Below are 12,601 nucleotides of genomic sequence, written 5' to 3'. Positions count from 1 at the left end.
AAGAAGAAGAAGAAGAAGAAGAAGAAGAAGAAGAAGAAGAAGAAGAAAGAATGAATTTGGAGTCAGGAGAACTGGGTTTTAGTTCTGACTTTAACGTGTAATCATTATGTAATTAAAAAAGTGATTTTCCTAAAGCATAGGTCTGACTATGTTACCGCCTCCCTATTTAATAAACTCTAACTACCTTCAGGATCCAACATAAAATCATCTGTTCGGCTTTTAAAGACCTTCACAATCCGGCTGCCTCCTATCTTTCCAGTCTTCTTACACTGTATTCCACCAAAGTACTCTATGATCCAACAGCAGGGGTCTCCTAGCTGTTCCACACATTTGACGCTCCCTCTCTCCACCAGGCCTTCTTCTGCTCCACCTCCTGGCTTCCCTAACGTCTTCAAGACATCGCAAACCCCATCCTCTCCAGGGGGCCTTTCCTTGACCTCCCCTCTTACTTTTGCTAGTCCTATTCACGTTACATATAGCCTGTGTATCCCAGCCATTAGAACGTGAGCTCCTTGAGGGCAGGGGCTGTCTTTGCCATTCATTATATCCTCAGCACTTAGCACAATGCCTGATATATTTTTGACATTGTTCAATCTGATCAGTTGTGTCTGACTCTTCATGACGCCATGTGAGGTTTTCTTGGCAAAGATACTGGAGTAGTTTGCTATTTCCTTCTCCAAGTCACTTTACAGATAAGGAAACTGAGGCAAGCAGGGTTAAGCAACTGGCCCAGGGTCACACAGCTAGTAAGTGTCTTCAGCCAAATTTGAACTCAGGTCCTCCTGACTCCAGGCCCAGTGCTTTATCCACTGTGCCACTTAGCCGCCCTACCTGACACACAGTATTCACTTAATACATGCTTATTGACTGTGTCACTTTCAGCAAATCACTTCATCTCTCTAGAACTTCACTTCTTTAGCCATAAAAAAGAATAGATTTGGATTAGTTATTCTTAAAGATTCCTTTCAATGCTACTACCCAACTTATTTTCCCATAATTGACACTGGAATATTTCCTGTGGCAGAATTTAGAATTCATTATATATGTATATTCATTATAGTATATATACTCATCTTTTTTAAAATTCCCCAATATTATCGAATCTATGAACTTATCCCAGTTGACCTTTGAATGTTATGCAGTAACATGATTTATATTTTTATACCTTAAAAAAACACATTAAATGGAAACTTAAAAATATTTATTAACCACTAGAATGATGAGTGGTTATAGGAAAAAATTACATATAAAATAATTATAGTGTTTCTGACTTTACACACGGGTCACTTAGCAACAGGCATAATTGTGTGGGGCTGAGGACATATTCACACTTTGAAGAAACTAGCTTAGGAAATGAAATTGCATTTCCTCATCCCTCTGCTAGCCGATAACATACCAAGGTAATCGTAGGTATTTTAGGATGGTAGAAGGAAATTGCTCCTTCTCTGGGCATGGTCCAGTAAGTGCAAGCACTAAAATATCCAATGGAAGAGGATCAACAAATACCAAAGAAGAAATTTGACATTGCAAATAATTACACTCTAACTCTATGGAAATAAAATGCCAGCTACTCCTCTACAACCACTATACATAGCAATTAGGACGCAGATTGAATGATTCCATACCAGACGAACTCATGGTTTACTCTCGTATATTTCATTTTCACTTCAGGCTGGGCTACAGGCAGATTTTTCTAATAATTTCCACAGTATTCTAAATTAAGAGAAACCAGAAATAATGAATTGGGCCAAATCTCTTGCTCATTCTGTATTTCACATAAAAATAACAGTCACTGTTAGTATTTGCAAGCCAGTTTTTCCCCGAGTTCAAGCAAACATTTGTTGGCATAGACAAGACTTTTATACTTGGAGGACAAGAATCATTTTCTGCCAGTTCCCTTGCTTTCAACACTTAGGAAGGCATTTGCATACAGTAAGCACTCAATAAACATTTGTTGAATTTATTTGAATGGAATTGAATGCATATGACAAAAACAGCTTTATATGGGGCAGCTAGGTGGTGTAGTGGATAGAGCACCAGTCCTGAAGTCAGGAGGACCTGAGTTCAAATCTGGCCTCAAACCACTTAACACTTCCTAGCTGTGTGACCCTGGGCAAGTCACTTAACCCCAACTGCCTAAAAAAAAAAAGAAAAAGAAAAAGAAAAACAGCTTTATATATAAAAGTTCTTTGTTAAAATGTCCCAAGCTGTCAGAGTCGGCAACCTGCAGCCTCAAGGCCACATGTGGCCATCTAGGTCCTTAAGTGTGGCCTTTGACTGAATCCAAACTTCACAGAAAAAATCCCCATCATAAAAGGATTTGTCCTGTAAAATTTACACTCAGCCAAAAGGCTGTACCCAATGACCTAGAAGGCCACATGTGACCTCTAGGCTGCAGACTCCCCACCCCTGGAACACAGAAGAACCAGTAGCCTAGAACTAGTAGCAGAGGGGTTCCTGGCTTCTTAAGTCTCCTAGAACCCCTCACCGTGTTTCAATGCATTCAAGGTTTACAGAGAGTATTTTCCCCCTCAGAAATGAGAGGTTATACTCCTTAGAAAGGTGGGGGGGAAGGGAAAAGAGAATGGAACATTTCTTAAGCACCTACTATGAGCCAGGCACTGTGCTAAGCACTTCACAAATATCTCATTTGAGAGGCAAATAGATTGAGGCTCCTAATGGAAAAGATGCAAATGAATGAATAAATACAAAAATCGCATTTCAGAGGTAAGCTGGTAACTTTCAGAGAACTCTGGCCAAGTGAAAAATACTTACTATGACTCCACTCTTTGTGACCATCTCCCGAAAAGTAAAGTTGCACACAGCCCAGGCTAAGTAATAGGTGGACATGAGCGGGGTCTGTGAAAAATGATCTGTTACCCATCCGTCTTCCTCAAAAACTGAAGTTTCTACTGGCATATTAGATAAAGACAAATATGTGGCTTGATGCTTAATACTGATTTTAAAAGTCGCCTTGTAGATGGGTTCATCAAAACAGGGAAAGGCCTTTCTTGCATGTGTCGGAGAGAACTGTGTTACACCAAGGAACCTAGAAGCAAAAGGAAAAAAAAAATCACCCATTGCATTTACACCTTGAGTTATGGGTGCATTAGGTATGGCTGTTCCTAAAATAAAACATTTTTGCCAGATATGCAAAGTTCTTCTTTTCCCAAACCAAACTAAAATGCATAAGCAGCAAGAAAGCACATTTCATATATAATGCATTTTTTCCAACAATAAAAGTTCCTCTGGGTAGTTTTTGTCTCAATTAGAGTAAACTCACAACCCAGAGCAATATATGGACAATAAAACATTACAAAAAAAATAAGCTCATTGGTATCACGTTGGCAAATAATGGAAAATAACTAATCTTTCTTGTATCAATGCTCATTTTCTGCCTCAGCAACAGAATATGTGAAGAAAAAACAAAAGCGAAATGATATCAGACCCATAACTTAAAACACTAAAGAAAAGTCTTCAGATAAATGTATATTGCAATGGTCACCCCTGCACAAAAAATAAAAAATGGACTTTCATTGGACTTTAGAACTCATCTGTAGTAGCCAGCAGCTAGTTGGCATAGTAAATAGAGCACCAGCCCTGCAGTCAGGAGGAACTGAATTCAAATCCAGACTCAGACCCTTACTAGCTATGTGACCCTGGGTAAGTCACTTAACTTCATTTGTCTCCCCACCCCCCCCCCAAAAAAAAAAAAGAACTCATCTGTGTTGATTGCTCCAGAGGTGATGTTTCCTACCTATGATATCAATCACATTTAAGTCACTAGGTCATAGTGCATTTCATTCCTATTTAAATAGACATATAAAGAAGCAACACAGATTAGTGGAACCAACACTAGAGTCTCGAGCACTTGGATTTAAGTCCCCAAAATACTTGCTATTCGTGTGACCCTGGATCAGTCACTTCCTTTCTCTTTACCTCAATTTCCTCTTCTTCTATTGACAGTGATATTCAATTAACATATATTAAGTTCTGACTCTGTGCAAGGCACTGTGCTTGGTTCTGGGGTTGAAGAGAGTTCACTGTCTTTGCCCTCAGGAGCTTACATGGTATTTAAAGCTCATCACAAGTGATGCTGAGTGAAGTGAGCAGAACCAGGAGAACATTGTAACGGCAACATTGTGTGATGACCAACTTTGACAGACTTAGCTCTTCTCAGCAATACACCGATGCTAAGACAATTTCAAGGGACTCATGATGGAAAATGCTATCCACATCCAGAGAAAGAACTATGGAGTCTGAATAAAGATCAAAGCATACTATTTTCACTTTTTTGCCATAGTTTTTCTTTTTTGTTCTGTTTCTTCTTTCACAACACAACTAATATGGAAATGTGTTTAGCATGATTGCACATGTATAACCTATATCAGATTGCTTGCTGTGTTGGGGAAAAGGGAGGGGAGGGAGAAAATTTTGGAACTCAAAATCTTATAAAAAATGAACATTGAAAACTCTCTTTACATGTAATTGGAAAAATGAAATAAAATACTATTAAAAAGTAAAGCTCATCACAACCATCCTACTATTCCAGTTTTCTTATATCTCCCTCCCTTACATGTGTGACCCTGGGCAAGTCACTTAATTTTTATCTGACTCAAATTCCTTCCTACAACTCCACTCTTTGTGACCATCTCCTGAAAGGTGAAGTTGTACATGACCCAGGCTAAGTAATAGGAGTCTGTGAAAAGCGATCCTCAAAAAACCGAAATTTCTGCTGGCATATTAGGTAAAGACAAATATGTGGCTTAATGCTTAATACTGATTTTAAAAGTCGTCTTACAGATGGGTTCATCAAAACAGGGAAAGGCCTTTCTCATATGTGTCGGAGAGAACTGTGTTATACCAAGGAACCTAGAAGCAAAAGGGGGGAAAAATGGGGATGATAATAGCACCTATCTCACAGGGTTATTGTCAAGCCAAAATGAAGTGCACATAGTAGGCACTTAAGAAATATTTGTTCCTTCTCTTCCTCCCTATGCAGTCTACAATCTAGTCATACTGACATGCTTGCTGTTCCTTCTCACCTAACACTCCATCTCTGATCTGCATGCCTTTTCACTGGTTGTCACCCATGTGCTCTCTCTCTCTCCTCACTCTCAGCCTCTTGGAATCCTTGACCTCTTTCAGGACTCAGCTCAAAGCCTATCTTGTGTATAAGGCCTTTCCCTGTCACCATGCCACACCCAACAAAATTAGTCCCTACCCCCTAAAGTTACCTTCAGTCTACTCTGAGTGCAATTGTATCTGCCTATTCATTTACATGTAGTATCCCCCATTCAGATGTGGGTTGCTTGGGGCAGGGACTATTTTGGCCTTTCTTTATATCCCCAGTGCTTAGCACTGTGCCTAGCACATAGTAGGCACTTTAAAATGTTGACTGACTGATTCTAGAGTGAGAACACACAAAACATCCTCCACACCTGGAATTTGGGACGTTATATCCAGAAATGAAAAGCACAAGGAACCTCAATCCCTGAAAAAGGAAGCAGTTCCACCACCAGCAAGAAGAAATTAGCCAAACCCACAGTTTGAACTGAGCATGAATCTAGGATGAATCAGCATGAGTAGGTATATTAGAGACATCACCCTGGTAACAGAGAGTAATGATGAACTGGACATGGGCAAGGCCATTTAGATTAAAGCTAACAACAACTAAAGTAAGTCTTCTGGGAAGGTGGTATGAATGACATTTGAAGACAGATAGAGAAGACTAACGCCTTCAAGAGAAAAAGATGAGAAGATACATAAAGGATTCAGAAAGGCAGAGGAAAAGGAGGGTGTGGAATGGGACTCAGGCTATGCTGCCCAGCAAATTTGTTGTACCACAGCTTTAGTTGGACTGTCCATGCTTAATAGGAGAGTTCCTTTTGACTGAAGCTATGCTAATAGCTCAATAAAGTACTTAGTAAAATCCAAATCACTACTTATCCTCTTTGTTAGAGTTGGGAGCTAAAACCAACTTAATTAAGCATTTCAGTAAAGAACTCTATCATCCTCCAATTTTACAATGTTTTATCATTTTAAAAGATAAATATCTTATAATAACATTGGAAGTTCACTAAAATACTATTGTAACCCGGAGTTCAATTCCATTTGCATAAGACTCTCCTCACTGGTGGAGAATTAATTCTGAGTGAAGTGAACTCAGAAGACCAAGGGTCTTTCTTCTCCTGAGCTCTCAACTCTGCCCCTCAAGCAAGCAACAAACATTGAGTGCACCATTGAGCTGAATTTTTTGCAAATGGACTTAAGACCAAAAGTCACACAGTTTACATGTATTAAAATTAGAACTTGATTTGTGTCTTCTGACAATAAAAGTCTAATGTTTCCACGGTACCTTGATGTAAACGATAGTTGTAGATGAAAGTTACAGGTTCCATCATTTCAAAAATAAGAGTTACATATGTTTAATGAATCTCAACTCTTAAAAATGTATGGTCTAAAAATATATAAAAATTAGACATTTTTAGATTACTATTATGTCTACTATTTTAGAAAGCATTTTAAAAAACCTGGAAAGACTTATATGAACTGACACAAAGTGAAGTGAGCACAACCAAGAGAACATTGTACACAGTAACAGCAATATTGTACAATGATCAACTGTGAATGACTTAGCTATTTTCAGCAATGCAAAGATTCAAGACAGTTCTGAAGGACCTATGATGAAAAATGCTATCTACCTCCAGAGAAAGAACTGATGGAATCTGAATTCAGACTGAAGCAGATTGTTATTTTATTTTCTTTATTTTTCTTGGATTTTTGTGTCTCCGTTTTCTTTCACAACATGACTAATATGGAAACAGGTTTTGCATGACTGCACATGTATAACCTTTATCAAATTACTTGTTTTCTCACTGGTGGGGGAAGAGAGTGAGTGTGGGAGAGAATTTGGGACTCAAAATTGTGAAAAACAAAGGTTTAAATTGTTTTTACATGTAATTGGGAAAAAATAAAATATTAGAATTCAAAGAAAGAATTTTGAATGTTACTAAGTTTTGACCAGATTCTAATTAACCCTCACTAATGGTTTAAAAATTTTAATGACAAATCCAATAGCAAATATTTTTATTTACTAATAAAACAAAGTCCTTATACTTCTCTCTAATATGACTCTCTCCATATATAACTTCATATTGACATAAAAATAATTGCAAATATAGCTTTAATTTAATAAGATTTTAGAACTCTGATAAAAGCATTAAGAATTGTAAGAAAGTGTGGAATATGAATGTAATAGAATTAGGATTAAGCTTAGAGTGTATAAGAAACAATGTACTACACATGAAGCATTTGCTTAATTAATATATGGCAATTGCTCTAAGAAGCAAGCTACATGATGACTCCACCCAGGGAAGACTTCTATGAATATAAGCAAAGTAAAATAAGTAGAACCAGGAAACAAATGTGAAAAGTGTAAAAAACACAAAAAATGGAAGTAGAAATAAGAAAAACTGAATATCAGGTAATTAGAATGACCAAGTTTGTCCCTTAATAAGAGATGAGAAAGTATATTCCCTCCTTTCTTTGCAGAGGTGAGGGATTATGGGTACAGAACACTGAATATGCTGTCAGGCTCATTAAATCTGACAGTCAGTTTCATGGAATTGCTTTTTTTCCCCTCTTTCTTTTACAATCTTTGTTACAAAGGACAGATCACTTATTAGAGGAGAGGGAGCCAGGACACATTCAGAAATAAAGGTAATTAAAAAAACAAATAGAAATAAAAAATTTTAATTTAAAGAAAAATAGAAAGCTGCCACTTGCAATATTCTTTTTCTTTGCTTTTCTCTTAGGGCAATCCCCTTCAATGTGATTGTTTACTCTTATTTATGAAGATATAATTTATAAGCTAACCTGATTACTAGATGTTCATTAAGACATTTTAATTTTTTTTCCCTATTAAGTAATAAAAGTGTTCTTAAGTGAATGAAGTTATGGTAGGGGCAAAATAAAGGAACATTTGTCTCTCCCACCTCCATTTGTGTAGAGGAGTATCTCAATGCAAACGATCTCTTGAGGTATCTATTTAGAGGCCATTCAAACTGGGAATATGTGTCAATGTATACATGTCAAAGACAGAGAGGTCTAATATATGCAAATATACACACCCACATATATATATCAGCACTATTATGGTAACAAAAACTGGAAACAAAGTAGTTGTCTGTTGACTTGAGGAAAGCTTGACCAAATTATGGCATATGGATGTAACAGAACATCAATGAACCACAAAAAATTTGGAAATGAGTTCCTTAACTTGGCATTCCAAAGACAATATAACCCTAGGTTCTTGGTTTTAGAAATGGAAGATGCCTGAAAGGTCATTTAGTACAAACCTTTCATTTAAAAAATCAGGAAATTGAGGCCCAGGAAGAAACTATTTTCCTAACATCGTATACTTAGCAAGTTGCAAAGCTAGACCTTGAACCCAGGTCTCCAGATTCCAAATGCAACCCACCTTACCAAACCTCATCATCCACAATCATCCTCTAGACCAGTGACATCCAACACAAATAAGTAACCCTGCTGGCTGCATATTAATTTAGAAAACCGTATGTTATTTTATTTATGTTTTATTGTATTTTTATTTGTTTTGTTAAATATTTCCCAATTACATTTTAATTTAGTTCGGGCTTATCACAGGAGTGTTGACGGCCACATGCAGCTAGCAGGTCACATTTGATGCACTGCTCTAAAGTAGCAAAATGATCAACACACAAGCCCAGAAAAGACCTTGTACATTCCCCCTTGTGTTTATAGCCTAGGATGACCTCACAGTCCTCTCCATCCAAACTCTAGACTTGCTTCAAGGTCAAGCTCAAGCCTCAGCTGCTCCACAAAGTCTTCCTTGACTACCTCTGGTCTACAGGGATCTCTCTTCCTTCTGAACTCCTTTAACATTTATCATATGATGTCATTCTCATAATACATCACCTTGAAGTATGAGTTAACTTTTTATGTCTACATGACTAGGTGCCTCCGATTGTAATTTGCTTCAAAGAAGGAACTGTGTTTTAGACTTCTCTGTAGCTCCCCCTCTGGCATTAGTACAATGCCTTGAACATCAGAGGTATTCAATAAACACTTGATTGATTAACCTTTCAAGTGTCTGTGATTTCTAATTCCAATCATTCACTTTGATCAATTTCTCAGCAGGCTAAGTATACCCACCCACCAAATGCTAAGAACTGGCAATCTGGTGCTGCTGCTGCTGCTGCTGCTGATGATGATGATGATAGCTAGAACTTAAATAGCACGGTAAGGTTTTCAAAGCACTTTACAAATTTTATCTCATTTTATCTTCACATCAAGCCTCAGAGGCAGGTGCTTTAATCCCCATTTTACACATTAGGAAACTAAGGCAGACAAAGTTAAAGTGACTTGCCCAGGATCATATAACTATTAAGTGTCTGAGGCTGGATTTGAACTCAGGCTAGTTTTTCTTCCCCTCTTCCCTTTCTGTCAGTAACCCACATACAATTCTATTGGTGTATACTAAACTATCGGTGTATATTAATCACTGCTTTACACATTACACCATTTAATACTCATAGCAACAATATCATCCCCATTTTACAGATGAGAAAATTGAGGCTTATAAAGGCTAAGTGACTTGCCTGGGACCACCTAGCTTTGTAACTGGTAGAATAAGAATTTTAAGCTTAATCTTCCTGACTTGAAGACCCACTAGACCAAGTTGCCTCTCCAAACATAGCTCCCATCAATCACACTCCACTGAGCCTCCACCATGTGTCAATCAATGCATTCAACACTGTTTTGGAACCAAAGAAAGTTAAGACCCTGATCCCTGCCCTCAAGGAACTTTCAATCTAGCTGGCAAAACAAAGCATGTGTATTTTAAAAGCCAGCAATACAGAGCAATATACATGACACATCAAGTGAATGGCTCAAACGTAGAGCACCATAGGGCATTGTTGGAGGGAGAAGTCTCTGTCATAACCTATTAGACTTTACCTCCCAAAGCAAAGACAGCTAATATTTAGGTAAGAGCTCATTAAAAGTTGAAGCTCTACTATTTCTTGGCTAATGAGCAATTGATAAATCCAAATACTTCTCCCTAGAAACATTTCATGTAATTTGGGTCACTTGAAGAAACCTGTGAATCAAACCAGAAATGGCCACTTTTTTTAACAATTATAATTCTCACCGAGTTCTTACATATAGGTATGTATATGCAGGGATAACTGCATGCATTCAGGTATTATCTAAATGAGGAAATAACAATTTCACAGTCTGGCACCTGAAGAAGAGTGGAAGAGAATTTTAATTCAATAACCAGGAAACAGAAAGATATCCAGGGGCAAGGCTAACAAAAAAGTATAAACAGTATCTGCTTTTTGAGCTTTTTTATTAAATGCTAACTTACGGACAGCTACATTTTCCATTTGAATAGTTTGTATTGAGAGAGGAAAGTGGGGGACCTGGGAAGGGAAAAACCAAGTATGATAAGGCTTTTAGCTCTCTTAATTGATTAATTCATTTGACAGATATCTTCAGGGTTCCAGGTACCATGGGAGACAAAAAGTTAATAAAACATGGTTGCTGTCCTCAAAGTGTCTATAATCTAGTAGAGGAGATGAGATGAGTGTATAAATAACTATAACACAGTAAAGAATAAGATAAGTAAACAAGAGAGGAAGACTGTCCTATAGAAGTTCAGAGAAAGGATTTGGCTTCTCTGGGCCTCAGTGTCTTCATTTGTGAAATGGAGAGTTTTTGCGTGAGGAGGGTAGGGAGAAGATAAAATAGGATAGGCTTATTAGAAGGAGTGTATTTTGAGCTAGGCCTAAAAGGACAGGTAGGGTTTTGAAAAGCAGAAAGTGTGTAAGTGAGGATTAGAGGAAAGTTCTCCAGGTTGAGGTAACAACATGGCATCATAGCATAAAAAAGAATTCTGAACTTCCTATCAAAAGACCTGGGTCCAAAGCCCAATTCTTCCACTCGTTACAAATGAGACCTTAGGCAGGTCACTTGAATTCTTAGGACCACAGTTTGCTCTTCTGTAAAATAGAGGTTATTATACTAGATGAACTCTGATACTTCCAGCTTGACATTGTACGATTCTATGAACAAAAGCACACAAATGAGAAGGCATAAGGTATGCTCAGGAAATGATGTGTAGGAAGGATAGTTCAACCAGGGCCTGAGGTACATGGGAAGTAATGGGAACATTAGCTAGGAGGTTAGGATAATAGGTAGAGGCCATATTATAGATGACCTTCCAGGGGTGGGGAACCTGCAGCCTGAAGGCCACATGTGGTCTCCTAGGTACTTGGGGATGGCATTTTGACCGAGTGCAAGTTTCACAGAACAAATCCTTTTATTAAGGGGATTTGCTCTGTGAAGTCTGGATTCAGTCAAAGGGCCACACTCTAGGACCTAGAGGGCCACATATGGCCTCAAGGCCACAGGTTTCCCACCCCTGTATCTAGACGAAGGAATCTGGCCTTTGATCAGCAGACAATTGCAAGCCTTTACACAAGAGCCTGACATAATTAGAGCTGTACTTTAGAAATATCAGTCCAGGGGCCATGTACAAGAAGGAATGGAGGGGATAACAAGAAAGAAAAGGAAGCCAGAGAGTTACTGCAGTAGCTTGAGCCAGACATAATAAGAGCCTGAACTGACTAGCTACCTGGGGTAAGGAAAGGGAGGGTCTGACTTATGCAACATCACAGAAGTAGAATCCTTAAGATACTATAGCTAACTAAACAAGGTAGGAAATGAGAAAAAAGTCAAGGATGACTAATAGAGGTGCTGGGCTGAGCCTACATGACTGGGAGAATGGCCATAACCATAAACAGAAACACAGAAGTCAGGAAGAGGAGTGGGTGCTTTGGAAGGGAAGGTGACGAGTCTGGTTTTTGACATGTTAAGCTTTAGATGCCAGCAGGATATCCAGGTGGAAATAATTAACAAAAATAACAGAAATGAATGAAGGCAAATATATTTCCATAAAGGTGTAGCTATGAAATAAGGAAATTGAAAAACAACAGGAGGCTGGTGATGGGAATAATGTAGTATCTTGTCACCTATTTCTGTCCTCATTCCTTAACCAAAATCATCCCTGTCATCTAATGAATCCCTCTATTACCATAAAAAGTTTTACTTCCAGAAATGACATTCTAAGAATGTCACTCCAGCATACCCAGAAGAATGTGAATAACTTACACGTATTTTAATTCTCTCCCATTTAAAATAAATGACTTGATTTTCGTAACAACTTGTGAAGTTGACATTTTGGTTGAGCTAAGAAGGAGGACTTAAGCTCTGTTTTGCCTCTGAAGGATATAGAGAATTGATTTCTTTTCATTTATGCGGAAGTCCAATAGGCAAGCAAGTTGTGTCAAGTCATTACGATAACATTCAGCAGAAATAATGCACTAATGTTGGATGATCCTGCCGGCAAATTACAGCATGTGATACAAAACAATTTTTGGTTTATTATTTTCCATTTGCCTCTTCGTAAAGGCAAAATAGCCAGGAAACAAACATTTGCATAACACTGTTAGTATTCAGATTGATTCATGACTTTTGAGGTGGAATCAGCCAAAAC

General features: G+C 38.0%; 1 protein-coding gene across 1 annotated transcript in view; it reads right to left on the bottom strand.

Moving 5' to 3' along the window:
- The window catches only part of TRHDE (thyrotropin releasing hormone degrading enzyme), a 463,679-nt gene that overhangs the window by 441,646 nt on the left and 9,432 nt on the right, over positions 1 to 12,601 (bottom strand). Inside the window, exon 2 of the mRNA XM_027874288.1 lies at positions 2,776 to 3,049. Within this exon, the coding sequence (XP_027730089.1) occupies positions 2,776 to 3,049 (274 nt within the window). The remainder of the gene's footprint in view (positions 1 to 2,775; positions 3,050 to 12,601) is intronic.

The sequence above is a fragment of the Vombatus ursinus genome, unplaced genomic scaffold (genome assembly GCF_900497805.2).
Source record: "Vombatus ursinus unplaced genomic scaffold, bare-nosed wombat genome assembly UNPS02003292.1, whole genome shotgun sequence".
Taxonomy (NCBI): domain Eukaryota; kingdom Metazoa; phylum Chordata; class Mammalia; order Diprotodontia; family Vombatidae; genus Vombatus; species Vombatus ursinus.
The sequence above is the reverse complement of the archived record's forward strand: the minus strand, read 5'-3'. Positions and strand labels throughout refer to the sequence as shown.